The 13,791-nt window shown below is 29.9% G+C and overlaps 1 protein-coding gene across 1 annotated transcript in view; it reads left to right on the top strand.

Moving 5' to 3' along the window:
- Positions 1–13,791, top strand: part of LOC107442619 (gamma-aminobutyric acid receptor subunit beta-like) — an 82,115-nt gene that overhangs the window by 39,447 nt on the left and 28,877 nt on the right. The window contains exon 4 of the mRNA XM_016056229.3: positions 10,513–10,733. Coding sequence (XP_015911715.1) covers positions 10,513–10,733 — 221 coding nt within the window. The remainder of the gene's footprint in view (positions 1–10,512; positions 10,734–13,791) is intronic.

Genomic DNA, 13,791 nt, shown 5'->3' with positions numbered 1-13,791 from the left:
GTTTATTACTGTTTGTTCTTGTTGCAAGCTCTGCACCATCTTACGTTAGTGTTAACACTTTTAGCATTGTAAACACCAGTATTGTTAGCATTGTAAACACCAGTATTGTTAGCATTGTTAACACAAGTAATAAGTAATCAAATACATTGTTTGCAAGAATCTCAAAACACAATGATGCCAAATGACTTTAAAATACAATGGGAACAGTAACCCGGAAATTTAGGCGGTACCGAGCTTGCAGCGTTCCCTAGTGTAGAAAACACCATCCTAAACCAATTGACACTTGAAGTTTTTTATTTTGATGAAATTTTGAAATTTTCAAGATTTGTTGTTTATAAGCATGTTTATAAGCAACTATCAAGCATGTTTTTTTTTTTTACAAGTAAAAAAAGTTTTTCTCAGAGTTTTTTCTTTTTGTGTGTGTGTGTGTGTGTTTTGGGAACTGAAGATTATCTGGAGTTTCGAGAACACATAAATTTGCATAGTGCAATCCTCTTTGTAAATTGGGTATACCACAGAGCTGATCATTATTTTACATTCTGCTACTTCTTTGCGAAATCTTAGAAGCTAAGTGCTTACAGTAGAGCTTTGCCTCAGAAGGTCAAATGTCCTTCAAATATCTTAAAAATTCGCTTAATTAAGCGAAAGCTTCTCAAGTAGCACCTAATATTATATAAAATCAGAAAATCTGTAAAATCTAACATTATGTAGCGCAACTTTCTAATATTAGGAAGATACAAAATGTCACGGTTTTCTCTGCCATTATATAACATTAGATTCTATACAAACTAATATTATCTAGCGTACGCCATAACATTATTTTGCATTGGTTTTGATGCTATATAATATTAGTTTTTGTACTTTCTGTATTATCTTGCGTTCCCTTTTATTTTTGAAGTAACCAAGGAGAAGATTTGGATGGCAGTAGAATAATTCGGTAATATAATTTTACTTAATTTGCTGTATTGTTGTGAAGCAGTAAAACATGGAACAAGAGTTCTATAATGTCATTCCACGCATTATTTACTTAGAAATACAGAAATACTAAATAAAATTTTATTACCGAATCCAACTACCATTCATTTTCCACCCATTTATTCCAAAGTATATTTTGTGTCCAGTTGATATTTTGGAATCAATATTTCATATTTAATTAAGAAATAATACTTGAGTTGCTAAACTTTTATTGATATTTTGTCTTTCTGTTCTTTATACAATAAGTTTTTTGATAAATTTTATATTATCAAGTGCTAATGTTTAATTTTAAATGTATTCCTATTTTTTTTTAAATGAAACAATTTAGTCAATCTGGCCTATTTTATTAACTCTAGTCATCTTTCATTTTACTCTAGCCTTTTGTAATTTCTTAATTATCATACATTATTGTTATTATTCTGAAGTTAAATAATTAAAATCACACTATATAATTATAAAATTAAATTTGCATTTAAATTTAGTGGAAATTTTAACTTTAAAAAAAAAAATTTCCTTAAATCCTAAAATAAAATTGTTTAATTTTTAAATTGTCACTTTTTTTAATTATTGATACAATAAAGAACACTATTTAAAAATATTCAAAATACTTACTTCAACAAATCAGCAACAGTTAACAATGTGTATATGACGCAAACACACAGAAGGTAGGGATGAATCACACAGGTATGCGCCTTTTCTCAAACTTCTACACAATAACCAATGAGAGGGCTTTCGGCTCCGACAGATTTAAGGTACGGTGTGTAAAGCCTTACGGCATATACACACCAGTTCCGCCCAATCCTTACATATGCTTCACCAGTCTTGACAAATATGACACAAACTCAGCTAAATAAATTAATAGTCTGCCAGAATAAAATATTAAGAAGGATAGCAAAAGCCAGATGGTTCGTAAGAAATGATACAATACACCATGACCTCAAAATAGATGCAATAGACAAACATATAGCTAAATTAAATAACAAATTCTATGAAAAAGCCACCTCTTGCTCACAGCAAATTTCAATGAAATATTCTTATTTGAAAATTTAACTGAAGACAAGAACATCAGACCAATAGCAGCATACTATTGCAATGATACATCACATTCCCGACATCACAATAGCATATACGTAGCCTCATTTTCATCATAACAGCTTAGCTAAAGTTCATACTTTTGCAATATAGTCTTATCACCCTACTGCATATAATTACTCAGTCAGAACCTCGATGATCCACATGAATACTCCTTTTCTTCATTTGCATTCCACAACCTCATCGAGGCAATACAAAGATCAAGCTAAAGATGAATGGGAAAAGGGTCGCTAGCGGCTTCAGGTGCCCGATATTTTATACAGTTTAAATTTAAGTTGTTTTGTTTTCTAAAGGGTCGATCTTAAGCACCCCTGTTTTGTACAAGAGTGTGTCATTTTCCATTTGCAGTGTCCCGCAGCCCATCTCAAAATTGAATTGTTCCTTTCTGTCTGATTAGCTTGTTAATTCAGCAGATGAAGTTAAAATTATAACAGAAAAAATTTTACACTTTTTATTGAAAACACTAAATTTCAGGGACGGATTGGCCAGACTAGGCCATGGCCTGGGGCCCCCAATGATTAGAGGCCTCATTAAAATGGATTTTTTGAAAATAAGTTTTCAAAAATTAAGAAAAACAATGATTTTTCAAATTTTTTCAAAATGTTATGATTATCTTCTAGTTCTAACTTAATAAAGTAAAATTTTATTTATTATTATTTATTTTAATTTTAAATATGCTTTCTTAAATGGAAAGATATATAACTACCTTTATATTTGAATAAATAAAAAATGTACGAGAAAAAAATTTAATCTAAGGGCCTCAAAAATTTGAATGGCCTAGGGTTCCGCGTACGCTTAAATCGGCACTGCTAAATTTAAACTTTAAGCATTGAATATTTATTCAAAATTTATTTTACTTAATTTAAAAATGTCTTTAAGAAATTTCTTAACAATTAGCAATTAATTGTTATACCCTTTATTATAAAATTTAGGGGTTTTTCAATTTGCTTTATCTTTCTGACTAATTTTAGATAACTTTCCTTTCCCCTAACCTTTCCAAAGTTAAGAACCTTCCCTGGAGATTTAATCTCTATCTAATGTTTACTGAGGGAAAGGGTACAGCGGTGAAAAAATTTTCTCGTTGCGATCTTGTTAAAGTGATATAATATTTCAGATGTAATTTTTTTACACCGAATCGAAGTAATAAAGTCAAGTAAAGATTGAAAAGAAAACGATTAATTGTTCACAATTTAATAATTCTGCGTATCATTATTATACCAGTATATTATACCTGGGCTCTGTATATTTTACGGCAAAAAGCATTCACATTTTCTCACCCTTTGAAAAAAATCCATGAAATTTACGCAGGTCCTAACCTTAGGGCGGAAATTCTTTAACACTTCCTTCTAGTTGACATCATCGCTTTAAAAAAAACAGTTGAAATATATTTGGCACTGCAAAATAATAATAAAAATTTTTTTGGAGATCTTTTTAGATGTATTTTCTATTTTTCTTAAAAAACCATACGTGATAACCTTTCTATATGTTTCTGAACCATAAATTACTATAGAAAAGATCCTCCCTGGAAAATACGGAACTCATTTTATTCTATGTCAAGCAAGCGGTTTTCAAGCAAGCACACTCTTCTTTCTATCTTTAGTAAAACTTTTACTTAGAGAAGGTAAACCATAAAAAAGTAAACCCAAGAACTTATAATTAATAAAAAATAACCTATAAATGCCTTTTTAAAGCAAACAATACTTTTGAAAATTAAGAAATAAATAATTTTCAGAACATTAAATCTGAATCTCGGTCGGCACCCCCCTTAACTGGCGCTCTGGCCAATCACCCATCTCTTTTGCCAGCCCTGCATGTATCTTTGATCACCGTCGAGGGAGAAAAACAACCTCATTTTTATATTCTTAAAAAAAAAAACAACTCATGATTTAGATTCTCTTTTACTCCCAGTCCCGCAATGGACTGATCGTTAAGACACGGTTCCCAGCAGATCACCGAAGTCAAGCATCACTGGCTGCGGTCTGTGTGCGGGTGGGTGACCGCTTGGATCAGTCTGCGTAGGGACCGACTGTGTGCGGTATTGGTCCTCGTTAAACTGTGCTATCGTGAAGTACTCGACTTCGCGCGCAGGTCGTCGGGCTACCACTAGCCCATTGTGCAGCTCTAGCGTGACGCAAATTAACAACAACAGCAACTCTTTTACTCCCTACGTTGATCAATCGTGCGTGAACAGCATGCAGTGTGAATGATCCTTATGAGGATCTTTTTGCGCATGCGTGAATTTCTTTTACTTGTTATCGCAAGTGCGAATCAGATGCAGCAAGAATGGCGCTTTAAATAGACATTTTTTCCAATTAATTTTTTGAAAAAATATAAACATAAAAAAAGCATCTGGATAGAAAAATTAAAAAATTTCTTTAAATGATTACAGCATGAGTTATATCCTTAAAATGAGTAAGTAATAAATGTATCAAGACGTTAATCGATGAAAACAAATATCGTCATTGAATTTCATATATTTACAGACAAGGCAAATCAAAACTAAATTTATATACTTTCTTCAAATGTGAATATATCGCAATTTCTTTGACAGTAAAAAATCTATGTACTTTTATTACGTTGTAGAAATCTCTGTATATTAATTCTTTTGAGGTAGTTTCACTTTTGTTTCATATTTCAATACTTAATATCCTGTATTAATATTTCAACGTAGATCACGGTTTGTGTTTTTAAATTTAACCGAAGTTACAGATACCAGTTAATTTACACCTTAAAACTGAGTTGAATTTGTTATCGTCACTGAGAATAATGCTTGTTATTTATAGTTATAATTTAGGGAAGACCATGTGGGATACTTGTCCAGCATACCACCTTCTCCAAATAACCTCTTATAATTTATAAATAATATTGCACGGACTATTATTTTAGCGAAAAAGACATGATATTTCACATCAATACAGCACTGTGTATTGATGTAAAATGATTTATCTGTATAAAGCTTGTTTATGTGTAAAGCGCCTAAAAGAAGCTCTGAGCCTGGGATCTTTAAATCTCAAATATGAATAGTAATCAAAATATAATAATCATTGGAAATTTTGCTTGATGTTGTTTCATTTTGATGTTTGTTAGTTTAAGTATTCACAACCTCAGGTAGTATTTATTTTTATCTGATCACAGATCACAGTTATTATTAACATTAATAACCAAAATAATGGTAATAATTATACAATATTCTGAGTGATTTTTGTATCATTACTACCCAATTAATTTATTCTGAGAACACACACTAAAGAAAACTTCAGTAAACATTCATCAGAGGAAGAACTACGTTAATAGCACCAAAATGCACTGTTTCCTGTCAACAAGAAAAGAAACTTTCAATATTTTTTTTTAAACAATGTTTAAAGCTTCCTATTTCTTTAGTTTTTTTTTAATTTTAAAAATAACCAGTTCTTAAATGTAAAGAATATTTAAACTTAATTTTTAAATATGTTTGAAAATTAGGTTTTTTTTTTTTTTAATGGTACCTGCATTAGAAAAATCACCAAGTTTTGAACTAAGTTCTCAAACAGCAAACCTTTCCCCGGCTTACAGCATCCTCTTCCTTGATTTTTGCTCTAATTTTGCCTGTAGTAAGCTAGTTTTAAGATAAAATTCTAATAGAAAAGTTGTAACTTTGCATTTAAAATTTAATTAATTACATTTACGTTATTCTGATTACTTCACAAAATTTTGAGTTGAATGATCTCTAAAAAAGTTTGGTGTCTTCTTTTGTGTTCAGAACGGTTGACATTTGAAACTCTTGTAGAAATCCCCCCCTCCCGAATTCAACTTTTATTCCTTATTTTTAATTTTTGTAATCCGCATTGTAATTTTATTACAACAGTTTTGAATTTGCTCTTCTAAGAAAATTGTGAAAATTAGGTGATTTTAATGTCTTGCCTAAGCACTGTTTTTAAGCCTTAACAGATGATTCATGTATTTATTCTGTAGATGAAAAGCCTTTTTTCACAAAGGTAAAATGTCTGAAAAAAAATTAATGTTTTTAGGGTTTTCTGTATTCACTTCGTAATTTTTTAGGTAAATCTCTGTATTCCCTTTGACGACAAGCCAAAACTTGTATAAAGCATGATATGCAAATTTATAACAAATGATAGTTCTTAATTCGTGCCAAAAAAATATCTACTAGGTCCCATGCAATGGTTTCTTCTGCTTTTACATGCATTTACCTATTTTGTTTCTTATCTGTAAAACCTATGTAAAAACGTATGTAATTGGAAATTGAAAGTTTTTTGCACATAAAATTTCTATGTTATAATGATACTGGAAATAACTACTTTAAATGTTGCTAAATTGTTTCAAATTCAGTAGTATCTCAAAAGCTGAATAATAACTCTTTTACAACATTTTCACAGTTTCTACTAATAAACACTCATAAAAATTCTCAATAAAAATATACAAAGGATAAATGAAGTGTCTTTTCTATCAGTTATATGTATTTATTATTAGAATTGATCAGTGTCAAACAGTGTTTTTCTTTTACTGTATAGCGAAATAATGTAATTTTTTTGGAGCTTAAAAGTCAGTTTTTGTTGAAAAAGCCCAGCTAATCCAGGTTTTCTCAGAAATATATTAAATTTCTACTTTTGAGTCCATTATGAGATTACAACTTTTGTTTCAAACATCGAAGTTAAAGTTAATTGTTTTGTTGCAATGTAACCATTATTGGAAGGTTTTAGATTGCTATGTTATTATTTCTGTTGGTACAGCAAATTGTTACCAAATAACTCAATTGAAAGATTCCAAAATTTTTTATTGCATAAACATAGGTTTAGTTCCAGAGTGTATTAAAATAAAATTTAAACTTAATAATTATGTTCTGTTAATGTTGTTCATGGGTGCAAGTCTTCCGTCCCCAGGACGGATTTCCGTCTTTCAAAAATGTCCGCGGACGGAAGTAAGACGGAAACAAGACTTACTCGAAGATGGAAATTTGAATTTTTTTTTCTGTCCTTAAAAATATTTTTTAGGTCTACATTATTGGTCTACTTTCTTATGTCCTGTTGTTATTTTTATCAAAAGAGAAATGAATAAATATTTTTTGTACAGTATTTAAACTTGATGTATTATGGTAAAGCTTTCTTAGATATTTTGCATATGTCGAAGACAAATTGTGTATGTTCGGTATTTCAGTCAAAAAATTTCCAGTCTTGGCCTTTTTACCAACTTGCGCCCATGATGTTGTTATACAATTTTGTTTTTTTGAATTTCTATTCAAAATTGCCGAAAGATTCAAAAACAGAATAACTATTTTCATATATTATTGCTCATGATACAAACAATTTGNGAAAATGAGATTTTTTTTTCTGTCCTTAAAAATATTTTTTAGGTCTACGTTATTGGTTTACTTTCTTATGTCCTGTTGTTATTTTTATCAAAAGAGAAATGAATAAATATTTTTTTGTACAGTATTTAAACTTGATGTATTATGGTAAAGCTTTCTTAGATACTTTGCATATGTCAAAGGGGTATTGTGTATGTTCGGTATTTCAGTCAAAAAATTTTCAGTCTTGGCCTTTTTTCCAACTTGCACCCATGATGTTGTTATACAATTTTGTTTTTTAAATTTCTATTCAAAATTGCCAAAAGATTCAAAAACAGAATAACTATTTTCACATATTATTGCTCATGATACAAACAATTTGTATTTGAAGTTCTGGTGATAATCAAATATAATTTTATGTTTCGCTTGTATTTTAGCTGTGGTTCCAGTTTTTATTTATTTATTTTTTATTATTTTATGGCCAACTAATATAATCATTTCTCCCTGTATTGTTATTATTTTTTTCATAAGCATCATTTGTTGTGATAATTGTTTAATTTTATAAAGGCACGGAAATAAAATGAAACAATTTTCTTCATCATTTCTAGTAATCTTAAGTGCTAGTCTAGCTCTTTTTCTTGTTGATCTTGTAGGGCCTGCATTTATTTCTATTTGGTCCAAAGCTGTCAATGACCCTTTGCAACCTTTATTAAAAATTATTACAGCTAAATAAGTTGCAATTTCAACTATCTATATTGAAAGTATCATAATTTTTTTTCGAACATAATTTTAAAAAATTTCAATAAAATAGTTAAATTGTTAGTATTTTACTATAAGGTTTTGATAAGAGTGAACAAATCCATTTATCAAATTAACTTTTAATACATATCACAGCACGTTCTGCACCACACACCACGCTTGGCATATTATGTTGTAATTTTTATGTTTTTACAAAAATCAAATCAATATTTTGGTAATCTTAAAAGGATGAACTGTAAAAAAATACTATACTTTTTTGTTGTTGAATTTTTCGAAAATTGTAAAGAATTTTTTAAATTTAAAACATGGACAAGACTCTTTGAGCACTTTACTAAAGTATAACTACATTTACTTAATAATAATTTTCTACTTTATCTAACAAAATAAGCATCTTTTAAGCTGCTTTCTGTATTTTCCATTTCAAAGATTGGTTTTTAAATGTGTACATTTTTGCAAAGATCCCCCTCCCTCTCTTACTAATAAATATTTTGAAATACTTTCTTTTTCTTTTATATAAAAATAGTGGAAGCTTTTGGTTAGTTGTTCCTCTTGAAATTAATTACAGGAAACTATATCAAATGTTGCCCTTACAGATGGAGTAATTATTGATCACTAGGGTAATTCCTAATCATTGTCATTTCTTCTTATAAATTGTATCAAAAATAGCTAATAAATTTGCTAAAACTGCAAAGTTCCTGGAAAAAACTGCAAAGTACCTGGAGATCTTCCAAATTTGCCAAAAATTTAACTTTGACTGTTAGTGAAACTGGATGGATAACAACAGAAAGTTTTTATTTTTGGTTTATTATTTTTTGTGAGCAAGTAAAAACCTGTTCTTTGCTAGTTATTTATGATGGTTGCAAGACTCATAACTAGAGCCCAGAGTGCGCGAATTTCCATTTTAAAACTTCCAGCACATACAACTGACATTTTACAACTCCTTTACAAATGTTGCTTTCGGCTCTTGAAAATGAAATAGGATAAAAGACATACAGAAGTACAACACTTACACAAATCCGTAAAAGTTGTTTTATTGAATTTGTTGCAGAAATCTATCCTAACACGCTTACATCAGGAAATATCAAATCTGGTTTCCGTTCCAATGGAATATTTCCAGTTGATAGGAAAAAATATCCTACAGATTTTGTTGTCAGATGCTCAGTTCTCTCACATTCCTAAATTCCCCCGCAAAGAGATTACTACCACTGACAATTGGGTCTTCAGGAAATTCTACACCAATTGTATCTTCTCCCTCACATTCCTTCGAAGAGCTATTAAGCATTCGTTTAAGAAGAGAGCCAAAAATTGAGATAATGAGAAGATCTTTATCTCGATCTGAGATAAGGAGAAAGATCGAAACCAATGCAGAAGTGATCACTAGTAATGAATTTTTAGAGTTGGGAATTTTTAGAGTCGGAGAAGGAGAACATGAAATGGTAATAAAAGGAGATATTCATAAATTTAAGAAATCTAGAAAAAAGAAACAAAAGTTGATGAGCAGGATGTAGACAAAAAGGATACGATGGAATCAATTGCTGAAAATTTATGTGCTGTCCAAATAAATAAAAATACTCCACTATATGATGCTAAATTCATGCTATCAAATATTCACAAGAATATTCTACTACACAGTTATTATGCTATTTACTGTGATAATGATCCTGTGTATATTGGTAGAGCAATAAATAGAGATGAGGATATAATTGAAATGAAATTCTTGAAAAGAGGCGCCAGCAACTTCAGATGACCCAAATGTGACAAAATTGAAAAAGTAACAGTTAAGTATATTTTTAAAGGAACTCATATCCTTAAATGGAACAGACCCATTTACTGTTGATGATGTAACAGTAAACAGTGCTTTTAAATGCTCTAAGAAATTTTGCCAGAATTTTTGGAAAATTTAAGGTGTTAATCTTTATTGCTGCTTTTAAATAGATCGTCTTATTAGCTGCTTAAACATGCGTTTTTGGTTGATGTCTATTTGTTAATTACCATTGTATAATTATTTTTAAAATGCTCCTCTACTGTAAAAACTCTTGATCAGTAATTATCCCAGAAGTGATCAAGACCAGGGTAATTCCTGATCACTAACAATTTATAATATTTTGAATTCTAATTTGATTTTCAAACAAAAGAAGGTAGCATAAGATTCATATCATATAGCCTCAAACTTCTAGTAAATATTAAAATTCTATCTTGAATAGTTTTTTTTATAACAAAATGTATGTTTGCATTTTTTTGATCAGGAATTACCCCAAGTCACCCCAGTGTTGTTCCCCTTTAAGCAATTTTAAGTTTAAATCTATGTTCAACTATTTTAAATCTATGTTTATCTATTTTAAATCTAATTTTAACTTTTTTAACTAATATTTTTTAAGTATATTGATCACTTGCAGTTTTTTTAGGACTATACTCTCACCCTTTATCTCAATCAGTATTGGCAAGATGAAAGACTGGCATTCAGCAGTGAAAGATATGAACTTACACTTTCTGGAGATTTTACTGACAAAATTTGGGTTCCTGATACATTTTTTGCTAATGACAAGAATTCATTTTTACATGATGTTACTGAGAAAAATAAGATGGTTCGATTGTCATCTGATGGGAACATAAAATATGGAATGAGGTAATAATTCTGTTACCTACCTATTTAAATTATTTTTAGTTAGATTTCTATTCTGTAAAGAACAAATAACTGCGTACCTTTCGGGTTCTTATATGTTATAAGGACCATGTAGCTAAATTCAAAAGCACATAGAATCAAAGCTAGTTACTGGTTAACCACCAGTTACTGATAATACACAAAAGTGGATTAAACATGACAATATCGTCATTAACATTAGCAATACATATCGAATTTGGTAATATCACAATCGTTATTGATAACATAACATATCAAAAAGATAATATTGCAACCATTATACATCACAATAATCATTGAATACGATAATATTCTGAGTGATTCAGAGATGCCAACTTGCTCAGGACAGCAAATAAATATTTTGAAGTGGTAGTTTATCAATTGTGGTTCTTGGTTTAATAAATTCAATTTGGTTGATTTTTATCCACCACTATTTCTAAATAATTTGCAGGCTTATATAATTCAGCACTCTGTATTAGTTATGGCATGTTATACAATTTAATGAGCAAGTAAAATTAGTCAAATATTTGTAAAATTTAGTTTGTAGTTATTTACCGTTTTTTTTTTCTTTATTATTTTGGCATGTCCATAGCAGTTGGCATCTCTGGTGATTATAAATTTTATTTTGGTGACAAAGATTTTGACATGTGTAAAAAGTAATATAAATGAGTTAAATTGGAAAAATATCACATTAGATTGTTAAACATTGATCTTTTTTGATAATACATTATGACATTAAAATTTATACTTTCCACTTATAGAAACTAATAGTCCAAAACAAGTAAAAGCAGTTTTCAACACACAATACCGACAATAAGTATGTAATAATTAAGTTTCACTATACAAATATTCAACCATACATAAATGTGTCATGTAGTGACATTAAGTGCTGGTTAATTATTAATAAAATATCTACTAAGTTCTATTGTTATATTGCTGCTACTTAAAGTATTTTTTTATTTATGTATTTTTTATTTAAATGATTGAAAACTCCTCATGCACCACAAAGTATAGCATGAGGCTTACAGAAGTAAGTAGAAAACAAAAACAAGAAAATTTGCATTAAAAATAAAATTCCGCTAGGCAGCAATACTTTCGATACTTTTGTCCAATTCTAAAAAAAACAGGAGGCCATCAAATAGAAAGACGCCTCAAAACAGTCTTTAATTTAATTCGGGCACTCACATGCAGATTGCAATGAAGAAGAATGTGCTCAGCGTCTTCATCTGCATCGCTGCAAGCACAAATTCCACTGGTCATCAGATGGAAACGAAATAAATATCTCTTAAAATTTCCATGGTTTTTTAAAATTTGGGTTAATTTAAAATTAGTTGCTAAAAATTTACATTGCAAATGGTGAAAAATGAATGGAAAGAACCTTTTCGTCCAAAGCGACCCTGTCGAAGCAAGAAATTCAGTATTCCAGTCCGAAGAGATTTTATCTCTCACGATACGCTTCCAGTGAGAAGCAGGAACAGACGCCCTTAAGTCTATTTCACCACATGTAGCTTCCCTAGCCAATTGGTCTGCTTTTTCATTGCCCAAAGTACCGCTATGGCCATGAACATAAGAGAAATGAATAGTTACGTTTTTAAGAGTATTCAAAATCGAGTGAATTTCCACCACAAGCTTCTCCGTAGAAGTTGTGTCGCATAAAAGAAAAAGTGAAGAAAGAGAATCTGTACAAAAGAGATATTTAAAAGTTTTGTTTTCACTAAAAGAATCTTGTATCCACTTAACAACCAGGTTTATACACAAAAGTTCATACTTAAAGTATTAAAAAAAAAAAAAACCCAGAGAAATCGGATAAGTTAGAAGATCCAAGTCTATAAGTAAGGAATGTAATGTAATGATTTATCTTTAAAATTTTTGAAATAATTGATTTTCTAAGACCTCTGTTTAAAAACATAGATTTATTGAAAGATGCTTTTGTACAGGGCAAACATGAAAAAGTGGAATGTTTGAATGACTTTTCATTTAATTATCAAATCACATACTTACAATCTTTATGGTTCAAAGAATCAACCAAAACTGTGCTAATTAATTTGGACAGACAATATTTTAGATTTTATTTTATTTTATAACCGTCGATGAACGGCCGATCCAATTTTTTTGGGTTTACGGCTACTCCATAGCCTTGTAGCTTTGAAGCCAATCTAGAAGACAAGGGAACTCCTAGATTAAGTATTGGGAGAAATTTGATTTTGTGGAGGACTTTTTTGATGGAACTAACCTGCATTTGTGTTAAATGGAGAGGAAGACCACGAGAACCTCCCATGGTTAGCCTGACGGCATGGGGACTCTAACCCATGATGCGTCTACCACTGAGGATATTTTACGTCAGTACTGTGGCCAGTGCAAGACGGATGGGGAATTCATATCAACCAGCCATAGCTGGGATTTAAACCCTGTTCACCTCATTGGAAGGCGAACACTCTATCACCTGAGCCATCACAGCTCAATATTTTACACTTAAAAAAATCAAATACACAAAAAAATGTTCTTTCCCTGAATAAACATACCTTTTTGAGTGAGTTTTGAATTTTAATCATCAAAATAAGGCACATAGCCTCATTCTGGAATTAGTGGTCCCTATAGTTTAATAAGGAAATCAAGAAAGTTTTGTTCCCTTAATTGTTAACTTTACTTGTTGCACATTTTGCCGTGTCTCTAAAAATATTTAAGAAAATCAAAATTTATTTTGCTTTAAAAACTGAAATTTTTTTTTCTAAAGATTATATAAAAAGTAATTTAAAGTAATTATTCGTGATTTTTTATTTCTTTTATTTCATACTACTTGAAACCAAAACTGAATTCAGAATTACTCAAATATTGAGTAAAATTCTGTATTAGATTAGTGTAAGAACTTTACTTAACTACATCAAACTGTCATTTATATGAGTATGTTGTAACTTAACTTCTAGGCACAATATTTTTTGTTGTATTAAATTAATTTGATACAAAAATTTTTTATTGAATAATTACCCTTTTTCTTGTTCCCAATTGCTTTAGGCATAAAATATGTGCTTATATCCAAAGTTGT

This window comes from Parasteatoda tepidariorum, chromosome X2, assembly GCF_043381705.1.
Source record: "Parasteatoda tepidariorum isolate YZ-2023 chromosome X2, CAS_Ptep_4.0, whole genome shotgun sequence".
In the NCBI taxonomy this organism is placed as follows: Eukaryota; Metazoa; Arthropoda; class Arachnida; order Araneae; family Theridiidae; genus Parasteatoda; species Parasteatoda tepidariorum.
This window is presented reverse-complemented; position numbering and strand designations above follow the sequence as displayed.